The sequence below is a fragment of the Peromyscus maniculatus genome, chromosome 1 (assembly GCF_049852395.1).
Source record: "Peromyscus maniculatus bairdii isolate BWxNUB_F1_BW_parent chromosome 1, HU_Pman_BW_mat_3.1, whole genome shotgun sequence".
NCBI lineage: Eukaryota > Metazoa > Chordata > Mammalia > Rodentia > Cricetidae > Peromyscus > Peromyscus maniculatus.
Window position 1 is genome coordinate 200,467,339 of NC_134852.1, and position 17,454 is coordinate 200,484,792.

General features: G+C 43.4%; 1 protein-coding gene and 1 long non-coding RNA gene across 2 annotated transcripts; one reads left to right on the top strand and one right to left on the bottom strand.

Moving 5' to 3' along the window:
* The first annotated feature begins 4,385 nt into the window (after nt 1-4,385).
* Gsto1 (glutathione S-transferase omega 1) lies at nt 4,386-16,829 on the top strand. Its single transcript, XM_006983306.4, has 6 exons — nt 4,386-4,532; nt 4,634-4,742; nt 7,231-7,453; nt 10,454-10,552; nt 15,555-15,661; nt 16,361-16,829. Exons 1-6 carry the CDS (start codon nt 4,499-4,501, stop codon nt 16,512-16,514), a joined length of 726 nt encoding a protein of 241 aa, XP_006983368.1. The 5' UTR covers nt 4,386-4,498; the 3' UTR covers nt 16,515-16,829.
* Nucleotides 8,591-17,410, bottom strand: LOC121824372 (uncharacterized). The gene is made up of 4 exons (XR_006066241.2): nt 17,278-17,410; nt 13,938-14,121; nt 13,126-13,225; nt 8,591-8,781 (listed from the first exon to the last, which is right to left on the bottom strand). It is a non-coding gene; the product is annotated as an uncharacterized LOC121824372 (long non-coding RNA).
* Nucleotides 17,411-17,454: the final 44 nt, after the last annotated feature.

A 17,454-nucleotide genomic window follows, 5' to 3' on the forward strand; every position in this document is an offset into this window, starting at 1 on the left:
CCCGCCAGTCCTGTGGTACTATCCTATTATATGTTGACCAAGTGTTTAACATTTGCTTTACATATGGGGAATGCATGCCATAAGATACTATTGCCTCCTTAAACCTTTTTAAATCCAACATTTCAATTGGAGCCCAAGTATTTTGTGTAGCCATTTGATCAGGCATCTGCTGTACGGTTACAGGATAAATTAAGGGTGACTGTGTGAAAACAGGCTTTCTTTCTGCAACCTTATGATCCCGACTTGAAACAACTTCACTGTTAATTTCTTCTGTCTGAATTTTTACAGGTTTAACAAGTTCTTCTAAAGCTGTTATCCTGGCACTTAAATTGACTATCTTTTTAAATATTAAAATGTGGATTATTATAGTGATAAGGTGCATAATTCCACCAATACTAATATTATATAGTTGTTCCATTGCCAGACTGCCTAAAATTTCGAACAAAAACCAATTTTCTTCCAATGTACACATAAAACCCATTTGTTTTTTAATGTGGAAAAAAATTCTCTTTTAGATAGTTTCCTTTAAAATATCTGATATATTATGACTTACCAAATCTGCGTAGAACAGTAGAAATTCGAGGGGATTTTCAAAGCAGCCACCTAGTGTCCCAGGTGTAAATCCAAAGAGAAAGAGAGAGAGAGAGAGAGAGAGAGAGAGAGAGAGAGAGAGAGAACAAGAAAGCGTAGCTGGCTAAAGTTTAAATGCAGCCACGTGTTCCCTCTTGTGCCGAGTCAAGGCTTGGGTCTGGCTTCCTTAAGCTCCGACCACGTGCGTTGGTTTTACAGGCAGGGCCCTGTTCGGCAGGGCAGGTCTGAGTTGTTTGTAGCACCGGCTTTAAGCAAGCAGGATTTAAGCAAGCAGCTCACCGATAGTCCAGCCTGAGGTCAAGCAGAACTAGACCCAGGCTAAGAAGTCGCTGCTCGGACTAAGAAGCCGATCACCGCCGGCCGCCGCCGCCGCCGCCGCCGCCGCCGCCGCGGGCCGCCTGCCGCCCTTGCGGGAAAGCGGACCTGCCGCCAAGCCAAGCAGTTTTTAATGGATTCTTGTCACGTTGGGCGCCAGATGTAGATGTAACCAACCGTCTTATTAAATAAGAAACACAGAAACAATGTAAAAGAGAGAGCCGAGAAGTCAGAGCTCAGAGCTAAAATCTCACCCTTCCTCCTGCTGTCCCAGCTTCGTGAAAAGAGACCTACTTCCTGTCGGTTCGTTTTTTTATAGTATGTTGTTCTGCCTTCTCATTGGTTGTAAACCCAAACACATGACTGCCTCGTCACTGTCTGAATGTACAGCCCCCTAGGTCTTAAAGGCATATGTCTCCAATGCTGGCTGTATCCCTGAACACACAGAGATCTTATGGGATTAAAGGCGTGTGCCACCACCGCCACACTCTTGCTATGGCTCTAATAGCTCTGACCCTGAACACACAGGTATCTATGGGATTAAAGGCGTGTGCCACCACCACCACCACACTCTTGCTATGGCTCTAATAGCTCTGACCCCCAGACAACTTTATTTATTAACATACAATCAAAATAATATTTCAGTACAATTAGATTACCACCACACAACTGTTTTTTCTAAAGATTAACAGTCTATAGGGCTCCTCAAGAGAAACTCATGTGTTCTAACTGTGTGACACTTCCTGGTTTTAATTCTTCTTATCCTCTGCAGCTCCTGCTTTATCGGGGTGGGACAACACCATATATTGCTTTTTCCTATATTAGTTTACCCACTAAGCTAACCTCTATCATAATCCCTCACTATACTTATAAAGACCCTCAATGATCAAAATCCTATTTAAACTAACACTATTATTGTATAAAATCATTGCTTCAGTTAAACAGTACAGCTTAGGAGGAAATTATCTTCACAATAGTCCACAGGTCAAAATGCCTAGCAGAACGAGTTATTTCCAAGAGATAATCACATCACATTAAGGTCAGTGGGGATCTCCCCATGCTCATTCACATCATGAATACCAGAGAAAAACGGCAGTAGCACACATGTAAAGGCACAGCAGGAAATCATCTTCATAATCCACAGGTCAACATGCCTAGTAGAGCGGGTTATTTCCAAGAGATAATCACATCACATTAAGGTCAGTGGGGAGTTTTCCAGGCCTGCTCACACCATGCCAGATAGCAGAGCAAAATGGCAGCGGCAAACATGTAAGGGCACAGCAGCAGCAAGAGGCATCCCGGGGCTGCAGCTCTTGGCGATTTGCCTATCCAAGATTCTCCCGTCGGAGCTTTGCTTCCTGGTGGGCCGACCCCCTGAAGTCAACTGCCACTTGCTGCTCCTTCCTCTGACATGGCCACCTCAGTTAAAAAAAATTGCATAGGAAGTTCTCAGACGACAGCAGAGTCTACCTTGTTTCCCTGCCCCACTTCATCTGTGTCACAGCAGAGCCACCGTCCAGAAGCCATCCTCCAGTTGAACAGAAAGTGGCCCAAACTCTTGAATCATCCCTTGCGCCATTTCCATCACATGAATAAACCACTGTTAATTCATTCTCCTCTCCCTTTAACTTAAGTTCCTGTATTTATTTATGTACATTTGTCCCTGCGTAGCTTCCTATTGTGAGGATAGTTTTTCCTCATTGACCACACTCTGGCCTTCCTACCTTATTCACTCAACTGTTTAGGTAGTGTAGTATCTTTCCACAGAATCTCTTTGATGAAGTCCATTTTCCCTGCTAGGGATAGTCATAGAATTAATTAAGTCAAACAGTTTATTAACTGGAGCTGTAGGCTAGAGGCCCAACTCCAGCCTGAAGAAAACAAGTGAAAACAATTGTAAAATGTATCAAAAGATTTTAATCAAAATGGCCATTTAGGTATTTCATCCCTCCTTCTGGGTACTGATAGGAGCTTTAGATTTAAATGGAGGGAGAATTTGGGGAGTGGGTAAGAGGCATCCTTAATTAAACAGGCTATGATTGGTGCAACCATAGCTCAGTCTGTTTCTACAAGATAACTTTTAAGGGAGTCTTTATTGTTCGTGTGGACAATCTGGTTCTCTCAAGGTGATGGCTCCTGTTTTGGGGTGATTGTCTCATGAGACGATCTGTCTGCAATGCTCTATTATTCCTGGAATCCAAGGTGTCTTCAGTTTCAGAGAAACGAGGAGCCTATCTGCTATCTGGATTGGGTGTTGTAAAAGATAATGGTCAGATTCTTCAGTTGTTCTTAACTTATAAAAACAAATGTTTTTATTTAAATACTAACGGTAAGGCAGTTAATGTGACCTTCAACAACCTGAACTTAATCCTGTCCATATAGATTATATGTTTAAAGGTATGAAGTCATCCATCACTTTCTGAAAAGTCACAGAGGATGCTGTATCAAGTAGATCTATCTGGACAGTGAAGGCGGGCATTACTTAGAAGGCAAAAACTGTTTTTTGTCACTAAGGCTTTTAATCTTTCATCTCCTTGCAATGCAGTTAGTTCAAATTGATTTCTTCAGACTAATTATTGACATTTACAGCTGCAAAATATACAGTCCTGTGCCGTTTTAACTGTGGTCAACGGTGATAGGTGCCCAGATGTCCAGGCACTATGTTCCCAGCTGCCAGGACTCACACTTGATCTCTGCAATAATGCAGACCAATGATCTCGTACAGTGGCTTGCTGTGACAGGATATATTCCTTTCTTTCTTTGAAGAGTTCATGTTTGCTCTATGCTGGTTAGTCTGGCCACATGGGAAGCACCATCTGCTAGGATGCTGCCATTCCCCGGCTGGGATCTTTAGGTGTACCTGCTGGTTAAGCCACTTTGGTACTTTGTTCCATAGTTTTAGTGAACACAAGAAGCTAAGATCAAAAGTGGAGCAAGCTCCAAGGACATTCTCTGCTTCTCCAGTAATAGAGCTGGAAACAAAACCCAGGCGTAGTCTTCTGTAAATAGCGCCAGAGTTACTAGTTGTCAACTGTTGGCTGTGCGAATCCTGGTGTGCAGACTCCGCCCCACTTTCCTGACTCCTAAGGGAAAAGATACTGTTTTTTCACACACCCTTTGATCAGATCTTTTTTTTTCTCTATAAACCAGAGAAGCTAAATTCCCTCAGTCCACTGCGCTTAAATCAGCTTGTGTGCTGTTCCTAGCGCCAAGGGTCGCAGACCAGAGGCCGGTATCATGAGGACTGCCAGGGCGTGCCTTGGTGGCCAGGGAGAGAGTATGGGAGGTACGGAGGTCAGGGCCAGAGTCCTATGTGAAGACAGACAGGCGACCACTTTCTGCTTGGAGGGCTGGGGTGGCCCTGAGCATCTCAGCTTTGGTGAATCTCCAGGTGGCCAGCAAGTGACTCAAGGGAACCACAGGTCCCCTTTAAGTGCTGATCTGTGTGGGGGATTGGCCAGCTTCCGGGCTGGGGGCGTGGTCTGGGCGGAGCTGAGCGCAGGCACTTAAGGCGAGTCGAGGCCATGTGTTTCCCGAGTCGCCCACGAACTAGAGCGGGACTCTCGTGACTCTCGGCCTGCACAGCTCAACGATGTCCGGGGCATCCTCCAAGTGCTTGGGGAAAGGTGAGGCTGCCCGCGGCGAGCAGGCTCCGGGGACCGGGGATGTCCGGGATGTCCCGGATCTCCGTGCGATCTGGGCCGTGACCCCCTCTTCTCTTCTGCAGGAAGCCCGCCTCCCGGTCCAGTCCCGGAGGGCCAGATCCGCGTCTACAGCATGAGGTTCTGCCCCTTCGCTCAGAGGACGCTGATGGTCCTGAAGGCCAAGGGAATCCGGTGAGGACCAGGGCGACGACTCCCTAGCCGCCTGGGGCTGGTGGCTTGCTTCAGACCCGTTGGTTTTGTGTTTAGGGGCAATATTCTCAGCCTTTTGTAGGAGCCTTAAGTTTCACACCCTCTTTTCAAGGGGAGAATTGTCACAGACTCCTGGGCTCTAGGGCATCCTGTTTAAGCTTTCCATAGCTTGGAAAAGCTGTTTCTTCTGTAAAATTAGTCATTTGCCCAGGATCGCTGTACACCGTGAAGGCTATCTCAGCTCTGGTCCCTGGATTCTTGATCTTCTGAGCTTCGCTTTCACCTAGAGACCAAGATCAGAACTTGACCTGGCAAGCAGAGTTCTGAGTCAACTTTCCTGTGCACAGCCCCGTGGGTTGGGCTCTTGCAAAATCAAGGGGAGAGTCTGTGTCTAAAAGTCACATTGCAAAGCCATATTATTGAAACTAACAGTCGTTGACCTACAGGTTATCTACAATTGGCGAGTCGTTGGTTTTTCTCTGAGAATAATTATTAGACACTTGCTGTTTGGAAGACCACTCTTAAGAAAATATTCATGGGGAGAATTGGATAGGCAGGCAGTTCTTTTCCCTAAATGGTAAGGTATATTTTAAAATTAACTATCACTTCATAACAATTTTGATTTCATTTGGATGAGAGAGCATGGTTTTGAACAAATAAGAAAATATTTTTGATAGTATTTACCTAGAGCAAATTTTCTGTTTTAGTCAGAACTTCTATCACTAAGAAACTCAAACTGAATTGAACAATAAGGGATATTTACTGACCTCATGCAAGGCGAAGCGCAAGCAGGGCACAATGCCTTGTTATGTGTTTCCCGCTGAAACTCTAGGTGGAAAAGAATTACGTTTCTCACCAGGAGTTTCCCAAAGCAAATCTGAAATTATTTTACTATAACAGTGGGGAGATGGGCTCTTATTGGGGGGTTGGTACCTTCAGACAGTGCATATCACTGCTCTACGAACTTCACAGATCGGTTTGGAACCCCAGGAAGCTTTTTCAAGAGCAATAACATCTTACACAGGCCAGATCTGTAGTGTATTCTCTGCTTGTGGGCGCAGGTATATTGACTGCTGCTCAAAATATCAGCATTCCTGTGTTTTTGATTTCGTTTTCAAAGTATAATTCTCAGAGATGAGCATTATTCTATGTCGGAGGGTTTTGTTTTCTCTTCAGCAGCTGGTCTGTATGTTCATTATTATGTCAGTAAATGAACCTTTTCACACACACACACACACACACACACACACACACACACACACACACACACAGAGTCAGTATAGGAACCTTTTTGCACACACAAACGCAGGAGTTTACTTCAATGTTCACACTGCTTTTTTTTTGTGAAGGACTATGTAATTAAATCTATAAACTAAATCTGTTCTGTTGTTGGTGAGGAAACAGGAAATCAGAGGTGTTGGGATATCTTACTCTTGAGTGATCTGTCCTACTGGACTCTGCTCCTGATCTGAGGTATACAAACATTGCTTGAAGGATTACAACACTGTCTCTTATACTCTCTGCAAGATACAAGGGTATACAGTTACAATCTGGAATTAGTGTGGCACCAGTGGATTCTTTCTTTTTTATTTATTTTCTATAAATTTGAAAAATATTTTATTTTTATATGTATGTGTATGAGTTTATGTGTACCATGGGCTTGCAGGATCCCACAGAGCAAAAGATGGCATTGGATCTCCGGGAACTAGGTAGGGTTCAGACAGTTGTAAACCCTGACATGGGTCCTGGGAACTGAACCCAAATCCTCTGCAAGAGCAGCAGGTGCCCTCAACCACTGGGCTGTCTCTCCAGCTGCATGCTTTTCATGATTTTTAAAACCTTTTTTTTTTTTTTATAAAAAAGAAAAGAAAGAAAGAAAATATATCAACACATGTGGATTTAATCTGATTCATTTTATGAGATTTTTTTAGGATTAAAAAAAATACCATTGTAAGAATTTCAAAATTCGTATTAGCAAAATGAATTGTTATATCAGTTCAACACTTTTTGAACTGAATCAAAATGAAATGAGTTTTTATCAGGTTGCTTCTAATAAGGGTTTTTCTGTGTAGCTTTGGAGCCTGTCCTGGATCTCGCTCTGTAGACCAGGTTGGCCTTGAACTCACAGAGATCCACCTGTCTCTGCCTCCTGAGTGCTGGGATTAAAGGTGTGCATCACTATCTCCCAGCTGTCCCACCTTTAAATGAAGTCTACAGTGTGTAACAGAGATGGATCCTGGGAACCTTAAGTGAAACAAGTCAGATAAACACAAAAGTGAGCACTGTCTCATTCGCTTGCTGAGGGCATCGGAGCCAGGTTCTCAAACTGCTGATGGAGCATGGTGAAGACAGAGGCAGAACTCTCTTCCTAAACCAAGGTCTCGTTAACTAGGTAGACGGTAGAACCACTCAACACTAGTTCGAGAAAACAGAAAATGCTTGCTCTCTTCAGTAGTCTTGTGTCTTTCAGGCACGAAATCATCAATATCAATCTGAAAAACAAGCCTGAATGGTTCTTCAAGAAGAATCCATCTGGGCTGGTGCCGGTTCTGGAGGACAGTCAGGGTCGCTTGATCTCCGATTCCGTCATCATTTGTGAGTACCTGGATGAGGCGTACCCGGAGAAGAAATTGTTCCCAGATGACCCTTACAAGAAAGCTCGCCAGAAGATGAACTTAGAGTTATTCTCTAAGGTAAGAAATTCCAGCCGGTATTTTAAGCTAAATCAGCACTGCCTCTGTGATGGTTCAGAGGCCGGGAACATTAGCAGAGGACTATACTCCATCCCTGTGCCCTGGCAGGCTCTGGTGCTCTGCTCCCTGCTTGCCTTTCACAGTCAGCCCTCTTGGCCCTTTCTCTTCACTCTACCCCTGATGATTTTCCCCCAGTCTTGCCACACATCTGCCCTGCTCCCTCAGCTGTGGCTGGGAGTCTTCTCCCTTCTTTCCCTCGGTTTAGGCAGCTTTGATGTATATGCTTGGACCTGCTGCCTTCTAGAAACATGTCCAGGCTGCTCAGGACTCCAGCTCTGTTCCGATGAGCTTTTCCTCATCAAGGCTCTTGGCCCTCTGCCTTCATAACTGCCTGCCTTCTTGCCCTTGTTGCCTGCAAATGTGAGCGCCATGAAGACAGGGCTGTCTGTCCATCACTGTTGGCTTACTGCTTTAGGTGTGTGACTTGCTTGGAAATGTTCAGACTGTGTGCTTTGGGGCAGATTTCTTGTTTTACCTCTAGTGTGTTAGGTCACACGTAAACAGGTCTAACATGAAGTGTCTAGATACATGGTAACTACCCAGCGTTAGCTCTTAATTGCTATGGCCAGTTCTTAGCAGTGATGATCCACTGAGGTTCCTGGGGAAGAATATGCTTGCATCTTATTTATCGTCAGAGTGGATTAATTCAAATTAGTGTTAGCAGAGATGCCCAACAGATATGTGCTTAGACAACAAGAATAGTGATGCTTTCTTACACCCATTCGGATGAATTACTTTGGTAGTATGGTGCGTGCGCGCGTGCGTGCGTGCAGTGGCGGGGGGAGGGGATATAGCAGCACTGCTGGGGTGTCTGTGTGCAGTGGCGGTGGAGGGTAGCACCACCCAGAGCTGGAGAGCTCCCTGCCCAGCCAGCCCAGGCACAAATTTCTGGCTCAGTGAAAGACACTGTCATATGGCAGTAAGTGACAAGTGACAGAGAAAGTCATCAATGTTCTGCTCTGCCTCCACATGCATGGGTGCACTGCGCCCACACACTCCAGTGCATATAACCCCTCCCCAACACACACACACACACACACACACACACACACACACACACACACACACACACACACACAGTAGTAATAAGATTTATTTACTGTCCAGAAAGAAAGAGAAGAAAGCAAAGCTGGAGTTGCCCACCATTCTTTCCCTGTTTATCCCAGGGGAAAGGGCAGCCTCTGTACCACAAGCTCCTGGGCCCAGAGCTACAGCTCATCACAACAGAGATGTGCTCTGCTCTGCTGGAGGGGCTGGTCATCTTCACTCTTGGGAAATTGGAAATGAGAGACAAACTCAGACAGTCATATGTAAAGACATATCTATCACTTGAGAAATCAAAGCCACATCAATTGCATTTTTAGGGGAAACCAAAATTAAGAGGAACTGACAAGATGATATGGAAGAGATATTAAGGGTTAGTATGGATAAAACACTAGGCAGTCAAAGATGGCAGCGTGGGAGGAAGGACTGTGTTGGACCATCAGTCCCCGAAAGGGCCAACTGTACTGACATTGATGGGATTTCCTGAGACTCTGCGTGCGCTTTCTTCTCTGACAGTGAGGTCATTTTGAAGAGCCAAGTATCAAAACTCACAACTCCAACCATACTCATTAAAACGTCAGACACCACACCTGTCAAGTCTTCAGGAACTCAGGTCCCCTTCAAATAGTCTTGTGGTTCTAAGGTAGAACTCAGAAGACTTCTCTTCCCAGCTCCCTTTGCAGCTGGGGCCACGGCCTGTGGCCTAGGCCCTCCTTGTTAGATACGCACAGTGGCCTTCCTCTGAGATAAGGGCAGTGTGAAGAAACAGGCCTGGTGTGGATGGCCGGGGCCAGCAAAACAGGTTGCAGAGCTTCTGGTTATAGGGGTGGTGGTGGAGGCTGCAAGATTAAATTCTAGGGGAGCAATGGTGTTCGAGCCATTGTTTGTAGATGTCTCAGTGTGTAGCAGTACAAATGCCTATTAGTGCTCACTAGCACTGGCAGGAGCTGGCACCTCTTGGTTAGTCTATTTCTCAGTATGATTTTAGAAAGTTCCCATAGTTCCAGGCCTGTTTGTTCAGTTCTAGGCCACTTGGTGTCTACTTATGAAATTTTTGGCTCAAATTTGCCAAAGTGGGTTCCATTATCTGCAAATTACAAAATCCGTGCAATCTCACATCCTAGTCTACAAAAAGGTTTATAAGATCAGGCTGTGGTTTCTGTAAACACTGGGACTTGGTCCACACTTGTCTCTGCAACACTCTGGAGGGGTACCAGGACCATGAGGGTTCTATTATGTTTGTGTGTGTGTGTGTGTGTGTTGGGGGACAGGACTATGAGGTGTTGTGCCCAGATCTCAGGGACCCCCCAAAAGACTACCACAGAGACTGAATCCTGTATGTAAAAGCAAAGAGCCTTTATTCAAGCCAGCTGGTGCTTGGACCCTCTCTGTGTTCACACAGTGGTGTGGTATGAGTGTGCCAAGCCTGGGCAGGGTGTGGTTTTTATCATAGCAGAGGTTGGCATGAAGGGATTTCCAGGGTTCGGGACCCTGATTGGCTGATATTTGTCTGGGGGTATAGGTGTGTGCTGAGACTATTTGGAATGTTAGGTATTTCCTCTTAGATGCTGCCCCCTCCCTCCATGGGGTCAGCTTATGGCTTTTTCTGGGGACTGGGTGGTACCTTCCAGTAAGCCTGTCATGGCAGCTGTGTGGTCAAGCTGTTTTGGGCCCCCCACATGAGGGTTCTATTATGTTTGTATGTGTGTGTTGGGGGTCAAGACTATGAGGGTTCGTGTGTTTGTGTGTGTGTGTGTGTGTGTGTGTGTGTGTGTGTGTGTGTGTGTGTGTTTGTGTGTGTGTGTGTGTGTGTGTGTGTGTGTGTGTGTGTGTGTGTGTGTGTTGGGGGGGGCAATAGCCTCACACTGATAAACTAAAAAATCATCCTCTGTGCAGGTGCCACCTTTGGTTTCAAGCTTTATTAGAGAGAAGAAGAAGGAAAACCTTCCTGACTTAAAAGAAGAACTGACCAAGGAACTTCGCAAGCTGGAGGAGGTACTCACTTCCCTTGGCTTTCACTGTAATACATGAGAATTGATATCTACACTCCTTTCCTTCCCCTCCCTCTTTCAGAAGCTCACTCTCTAAATCACTTTCTGACAATTAGAAATAGTACCAAATAAGAAGAAATCACAACAGATTTCTATAGGCTGTTGTGCTCCTGATATAAATCCAAATGCCTAAAAGTACGTCATTGACTTGTTTTTATTTTTGTTTAGGTTTTTGAGACAGGTGTCATTGCATCCCAGGCTAGCCTCAAGCCCACTATGCAGCCCACACTGGCCTTAAAGTCATGATCCTCCTGCCTCAGTTGCCTGAGTGCTAGTGTTACAGGCATGACCACACATGGCTTATGGGATTGAGGTATTTAGTACATCAGCATTAAGATAACAACGAGAAATATTACCGTTTCCACAATATGTCTTGTTTCCATTTTGTTTCCAGTCTATGTTCATATATTAAAACAACAGTTTAACCTAGCTGTCATCAGACAACAGATGCCACTGTATTGCTTTCCCTGCTGCTGATGTGATAAAGGTTTCCCACTATGAAGTCTGCCAGGAATGCAGACATGTAAGGAAGCCCAGATTTCTTTCCTTTTGGGGAGAGCTGTCCTTTGGGATAAAGCTTTGAGATAAAGCTTTCTTCTTGGTCTTGAGACACTTGTTCACACTTAGCCACAGATTTTACTGAGGGAAAGCATAGATGCTATCTTCAATGGGGATGCATCCTAGCATTTTATCACTGAGCATGGAGTTTGATCTGGTTTTTTTCTGAAGTTTTTTTTTTTTCTTCACTATATCCTGTTGCTAATTTGCTTTTTTAAGACTTGACTCTTTTTACTTTTAACTATGTGTATGTGAGGGGACAGTGCAGGTGCAGGCAGGTGCAGCCACACCTGTTGGATCCCCTGGATTGGGAGTTACAGGCAGTTGTGAGCCACTTGACATGGATGCTGGGATCCAAACTCCAGTCCTGTAGAAAAACATAACATGCCCTGAACCTCTGAGCCATCTCTCTAGCCCTAACCTGCTAATTCTTACACTGTGGATATTCAATGTTTCTAGCATCTGTTGCATTTATGGAAATGTTCACAGGACCCATTCCCTTTAACCTCATGCTTGTGGTCTGTAAGCACCCACAATTACTTAATCAGGCCAAGGTCACCTGATAAAGCCTGGAGGAACTAAACCAGGCCTTGGAGGGTCCACAGCAAAACAAGCTGTGGCAATTTTTATGAGCAGCCAGACTTTTTATACGTTTATCAGAAACAGAGTATGATGGCAGTTGCCAGGATCAATACAGTTGTAGTTGCTAGGATACAATGATGTTTACAAGCTAGACCGGGTACACAAGATAAATATGTCTTAAGAGTAATTGTCCTGTGAAGTGTCCACACTTGCTTCCTTGACTACTGAGGGAACACACAGAAACACAAAGTGGCCTGAACACTTCACTGCCCGAGGTTATGCCTTGGTTTCTCAGGAACTGGAAGGCACACAGTACCCCAGAAGCCACGGACTCTAACTTGAAAAATCTGACTCCGTGCCTCTCAAGGCAGCCAGGCCAGGCCTACAGAGGGGATGGCATCTTGCTCAGTGGACTTTCATATGTATTCTATACTCAATATATACTCATGGGTTTGACCCACAATTCACTATTCTGATATCTTTATTTGGGTCTGGCATCATAATATTCCAATCTCCTAAAATGGGTTAGGTAGCTTCCCTTATTTTTCTAATGCCTAAAACAGTTTAACAGGGCATTTTAATTTGCGCCTGCTCTACTGTGCAGTTCAGTTTCTTTACTGGTGATTCATTGTGGGGTTTTATCCTTAAATCAGTTTTTGCTAATTCATGGTTTTCCGTGGGACAGCATGGAAGCTGGAAAGATGGAGTTCACCTTCTTCAGGTTCTTATTTTAGTGGTGCGAAGACAAATAATCAGACATGAGCAATCTATCCACACTGTAGAACATTACATGGTCCCTGAGGAAGATTATGGAGGTCATTTATAATGGGCAAATTGGCTTGGTTCTGGTCTTTTAAAATTCTTTGTGTCATATATGAAGATAATGAATTTTAGTCATATGCACCCTACCTTCCTCTATCAGGTATAAGTTTGTTTATCCAAATAATATTCTCAATTTCCTTCTTTGGTGAAACCCTACTATCAACTCACCTTCTTAAATTTCAGAAACATCCCATTTGAACTTAGTGTTATTCAAATAATTTTCACCCGTTTAGTACCTAATTGTATCCATTTCTAGGATATTTTAAGTATGTTTTTAACTAAAAATTTTACATTCACAGAAGCACTCAATGCATAAAAGTACAACTTGACAACTTTTTAAAAAATAAACACATCATAGTACCAGCATCCGTATTAAGATCCACATACGAAGTTTGGGTTGTTTCAAGCTTTATACAAATGCAGCTATATAATGTGCATGTTTTAATAGCTTCTTCCATTCTGATTTAGTGTTTTAAGATTCATCTACACTAAGTATAGTTCCTGTCTATTTGCTGTCCAGTGTTCTAAGGTTTGATAGTAACAAAAATTCCTTACTGTACTCTGGACAAGTAGCATGCTCACAGTTGAGCTATTCCAAACAGTGCTGCGGTGTACATCAGTGTGGGGGTCTCTAATGCAAGAAATCCACGAAAGTCTGTTTAAGGAGTATTAGGGAAATTAATTAGGGTAAATTGAGGAAATACACTCACGAATACAGAATGGAGTAGACAGCTGAAGTTGTCCTGTGATCTGACTGGGAGTGAATCCACCTTGCATGCAGCAGGGAGAAGGGGCACATGCCATTAAGAGGTCATGTACAATGGCAAGAAGCACCGCCTCCTTCGGGCCCTATAGCCCAAGGTCATAGGCAGAGCAAAATACCACTATATTTCCCCTCTTTGTCTAAATAAGAAGGTTTTAAACTTAATGCAAACTAGATACAATAAGAATGATTATCAAGTATTGTCCATGAAAAACAAAGGGTAATAACATAAACAAAAATGGAACTACATCAAACAAGAAAGACATGCTAAATGTCCAGATCAAAGGTAAATGGCAAATTACTGAGATTACTCCAATAGCTGTCCTATCCTAAAGATTCTAACTTTAGTACTTAATATATTCTAGCTTTGATACAAGAAGATTGTAACTGTAACTATCTAGTCAAAGGAACATAATAATAGCTGAGAAAACGGAAAATGCAAGCAAGCAATTTCCGAAATTCTTATGAGGACAGACAGAGACAGCTGGCAGCCTGGATAGTTGCCTAAAGTTTCTTAGCATCATTGGGGCATCCAATTTGGCTACAGGCCTAGAATATCTGACAGACCATTTTCAGAAGCAGGAATTTTGAAAGACCATCTTACCCTGTCTTGGCAAGGTTCAGTAGTTGATTTTCCTTGTGTCCTACTCGTCCAGAAAGGACAGCGTTCATACTGTCAGTAGAGGCATGGGGGAGTTCTTTGCCCAGCAGGCCATTTTGTGCCAAGAAGACAAACTTCTAAACAGAGTGTCTTAGAAGCCCAACATTCTCTTGGGATCAGATTGATGCTACCAGGAGCAATCATGTCTCAGGTCAACAGAATTCTAACTTATCAAAACATTTAAATGCCATATTCTCTAGGTCTATGAAGTGTTTGAAGATTACCTATCTATCATCTAACATATGTTTCTGTAAATCTGGAAAACCTAACTAACATAACTACAGAAATGACAAGCATAGTGACTACAGTTCTGTAAGTCTTCTCTACCTAAATAATCTAAGGACTAAGGCTTAACATTAACAAGGTAAACAGTCTGTAAGGACAATGACCTCAAAATTGTGACAATACAGAAAATACCTTAAGCAGAGAAATGTATAGTGCAATATGCAATATGACAATAATATCCTTAATATGTATCAATATACAAAATATCCTAAACAGAGGTAGAACATACATACAGTATGACAAATATAATTTTACATTTGTATCAATTTGCAAAATATTTTAAACAGGAGTAGAAATACATGCACAACAGGTCTCTGTAACCACCAGGGCTGGCAGAGTCACAATCTGCTTGAGGCAAGAAGGAAATTTGGTTCAGTACAACTCAGGAGCTGGTCCTGGTTCAAACTTCTAGGTCTGACACCACCCAGTTTGTTTTAGGCATATTTAAGTACAGTACAGTCCTCTGCACAGAGGCATAATTACATCGAAACTTCTCAAAGTGCATGTCTATAAGATGGGCTGTAGAGATAGGTTACATGTATTATCTTACAGGCCTAGGGGAGGATCTGGTGTGCTCTTGGTCATACAGATAGCGTAGAGGTCATCTGGGCTATCAGCCACCTCTGGTCCTGGTTGTGGGAGCTTGGAGGCCACACAGATAACACAAAGGTCATCTAGGCAGCTCCAGTTATGGTTGTGGGAGCTTTCGGGAAGCCAGGTATGGCTTGGCCCTACAGATAGCACAGGGCTATTAGTCACCTCCACTTCTAGCCTTCTAGGCAGAAAGGGTTATACATCTCTTCCTTTGAAAAGACAACCCTGCCTGTTCAGTATTCCTGGTTTCCCTAGTGCTGTCTGTGAGTGCAAGGACCTTTGTGTTCCCAACATATCTATATACTACAGTGGTTCTCGACCAGTGAGTTGTCACCCCTTTGGTGGTCCAGAAACCCTTCCACAGGGTTTGCCTGATACCATTGGAAAACACAGATATTTACATTATGATTCGTAGGATTTATGAAGTAGCAGTGAAAATAATTTTATGGTTGGGGGTCACCACAACATGAGGAACTATATTAAAGGGTCACAGCATCAGGAAGGTTGAAAACACTGGTATACTATCTATTAGATTCCCAATTAGAATCACATAAAAACCCAAGTTGACTATATCAGGATAAAAGAGATTTAGACATGCTCTACCTAATTTGCTTCTGTTTTTTTTGATGATGATTTTCCTAATTGCACAAATAAACTTGTTTTACCTTCTTTAACATTCAGGCTATAACACCTTTTAACTCAGACTTCTTTGGTGGGGACACTGTCTCTATGGCTGATTATCTTATGTGGCCTTGGTTTCAACGGCTGGAAGCACTGGAACTCAATGAGTAAGACATTTGAACATTTTGTGCATAATTTAAGATGAGAGTTGTAATATTATATATGGATTTTTTTCTGAACTAAGATGAATATTTAATATCACCGGCATGAATGGAAACCAACAGAGAGGAAAGTCCTGGGTATACAAGAACCTGTCTGGTTACCTACTCATACTCATCCTCAGCCCGGGGGAGTAGGAGACATCTATCTCTGACATGAGTAGAGTGTTTTCAAATTTACCCTCTACTGGTTAAAAATCCACAAGGGTGTAGGTTTTTTTTTAAGAGTTGAACACTTCTTACTTTCCACCTACTTGTAAGATTTCTACATTGCTTTCTAAACTTCTGTTTTGAGTTTGACAGTTGGCCACAATGGCTTACTTCTGCATCTTAGAAATTACAGCTATCTGAGGCTACTTCTACTCACATTTCATATAGAAAATGGTTATTCACTATTAATAAATGGTTATCAATCTCAGTCTGAAGTTCTACTAACTGACTAAGTCACTCGCCCTCATCTTGGCTTCTTCTTCTGTGAAACAAAATGGTAGCACTCAAGTCTAAAGTTACTAGTCTGCTGCTTGCATCTTAAGTGTTCTTAAATACACATTTACAAAGTTTAAGGAGATAAACTGCGGTGGTAATCTGGGACGATGGGATGCCCACCTAGTTCATCTCGTTCACATCTCTCATCTTGTCTTCCTACAGGTGTGTAGCCAACACTCCAAAACTTAAGCTCTGGATGGCAGCCATGCAGGAAGACCCCACAGTATCATCCCACTCAATTGATCCCAAGGTCTTTCGTGGTTTCATAAGTCTCTACCAAAAGGACAGCCCTGAGGCCTGTGACTATGGGCTCTGAAGGGCAGGAGTCCTCAGTGGATGATATTTTCCTTTATTGACATGAATAACAAGCTTTCATTTTACCCAGTATTCTTACTGGCTCATTTCTCACTGATTTGGCCCTGTGGCCTAACTGGGTTTCCTCCAGGCCCCTCTACTGCCATATTTCTATTTCAGAATAATCAGTTCTAATGGTCCTAACACTCTTCACTGAAAAACCCCAAACCATCATTCCTGTTTGATCCAGACTTCTTCATCTCCTGATTTTTCAAGAAAATGTCAAGTTTTTGATTTCCTATTTCTAAATTAAAAACTGCAAATTCCTCATTCTTCATTAACTCTCTTATTCTTGTTGTGACCATAAAAGACCGAGTCCAAACAACCGCAAATCGATGTCACTGGATAACCTCCTACTTGGGCTCCCAGTTTCTAATTTAAAAGAAAAGAAAAGAAAAGATTGTGTGCGGGTGCCTGTGGGAGGTGGAGGTGGGGGGCAGAAGAGAGTTAAAGAGCCCCTGGAAACGTGTTACTGGCGGAGGCCATAGGTGATGGGAACTGAATCCTCCTCTGGAAGGGCAGCAAACACTCTTAACCACCACCAAATCATCTCTCCAGCTCCTACTTCTAACCCCTTCCAAATCCCGTATTAGACAGATACAGGTGTCTCATATGCTATACTGTTAAGACCACATCAGCCAGTTCAGTATGTAAGACTGGATAAGTAAAGGGTGATATATCCCTGTTGAGAAAAGGTTAATCTTACTACTGTTACCACCAATCACCTCCATAAGAGAAGGTAGCCTGAGAGCCTCATTTCATTTTAGGGATGATGTGGCTGGTTCTGAGGTTAAGCGAGGCTCTAAGGTGTTGGCAGAAGGATCTGGAAAACACATCCCGGAGGTCCTTAGCAATGAGACCCACCCCGATCGGCTGGTTTTCTGACGTGTCTTCAGGTTTGC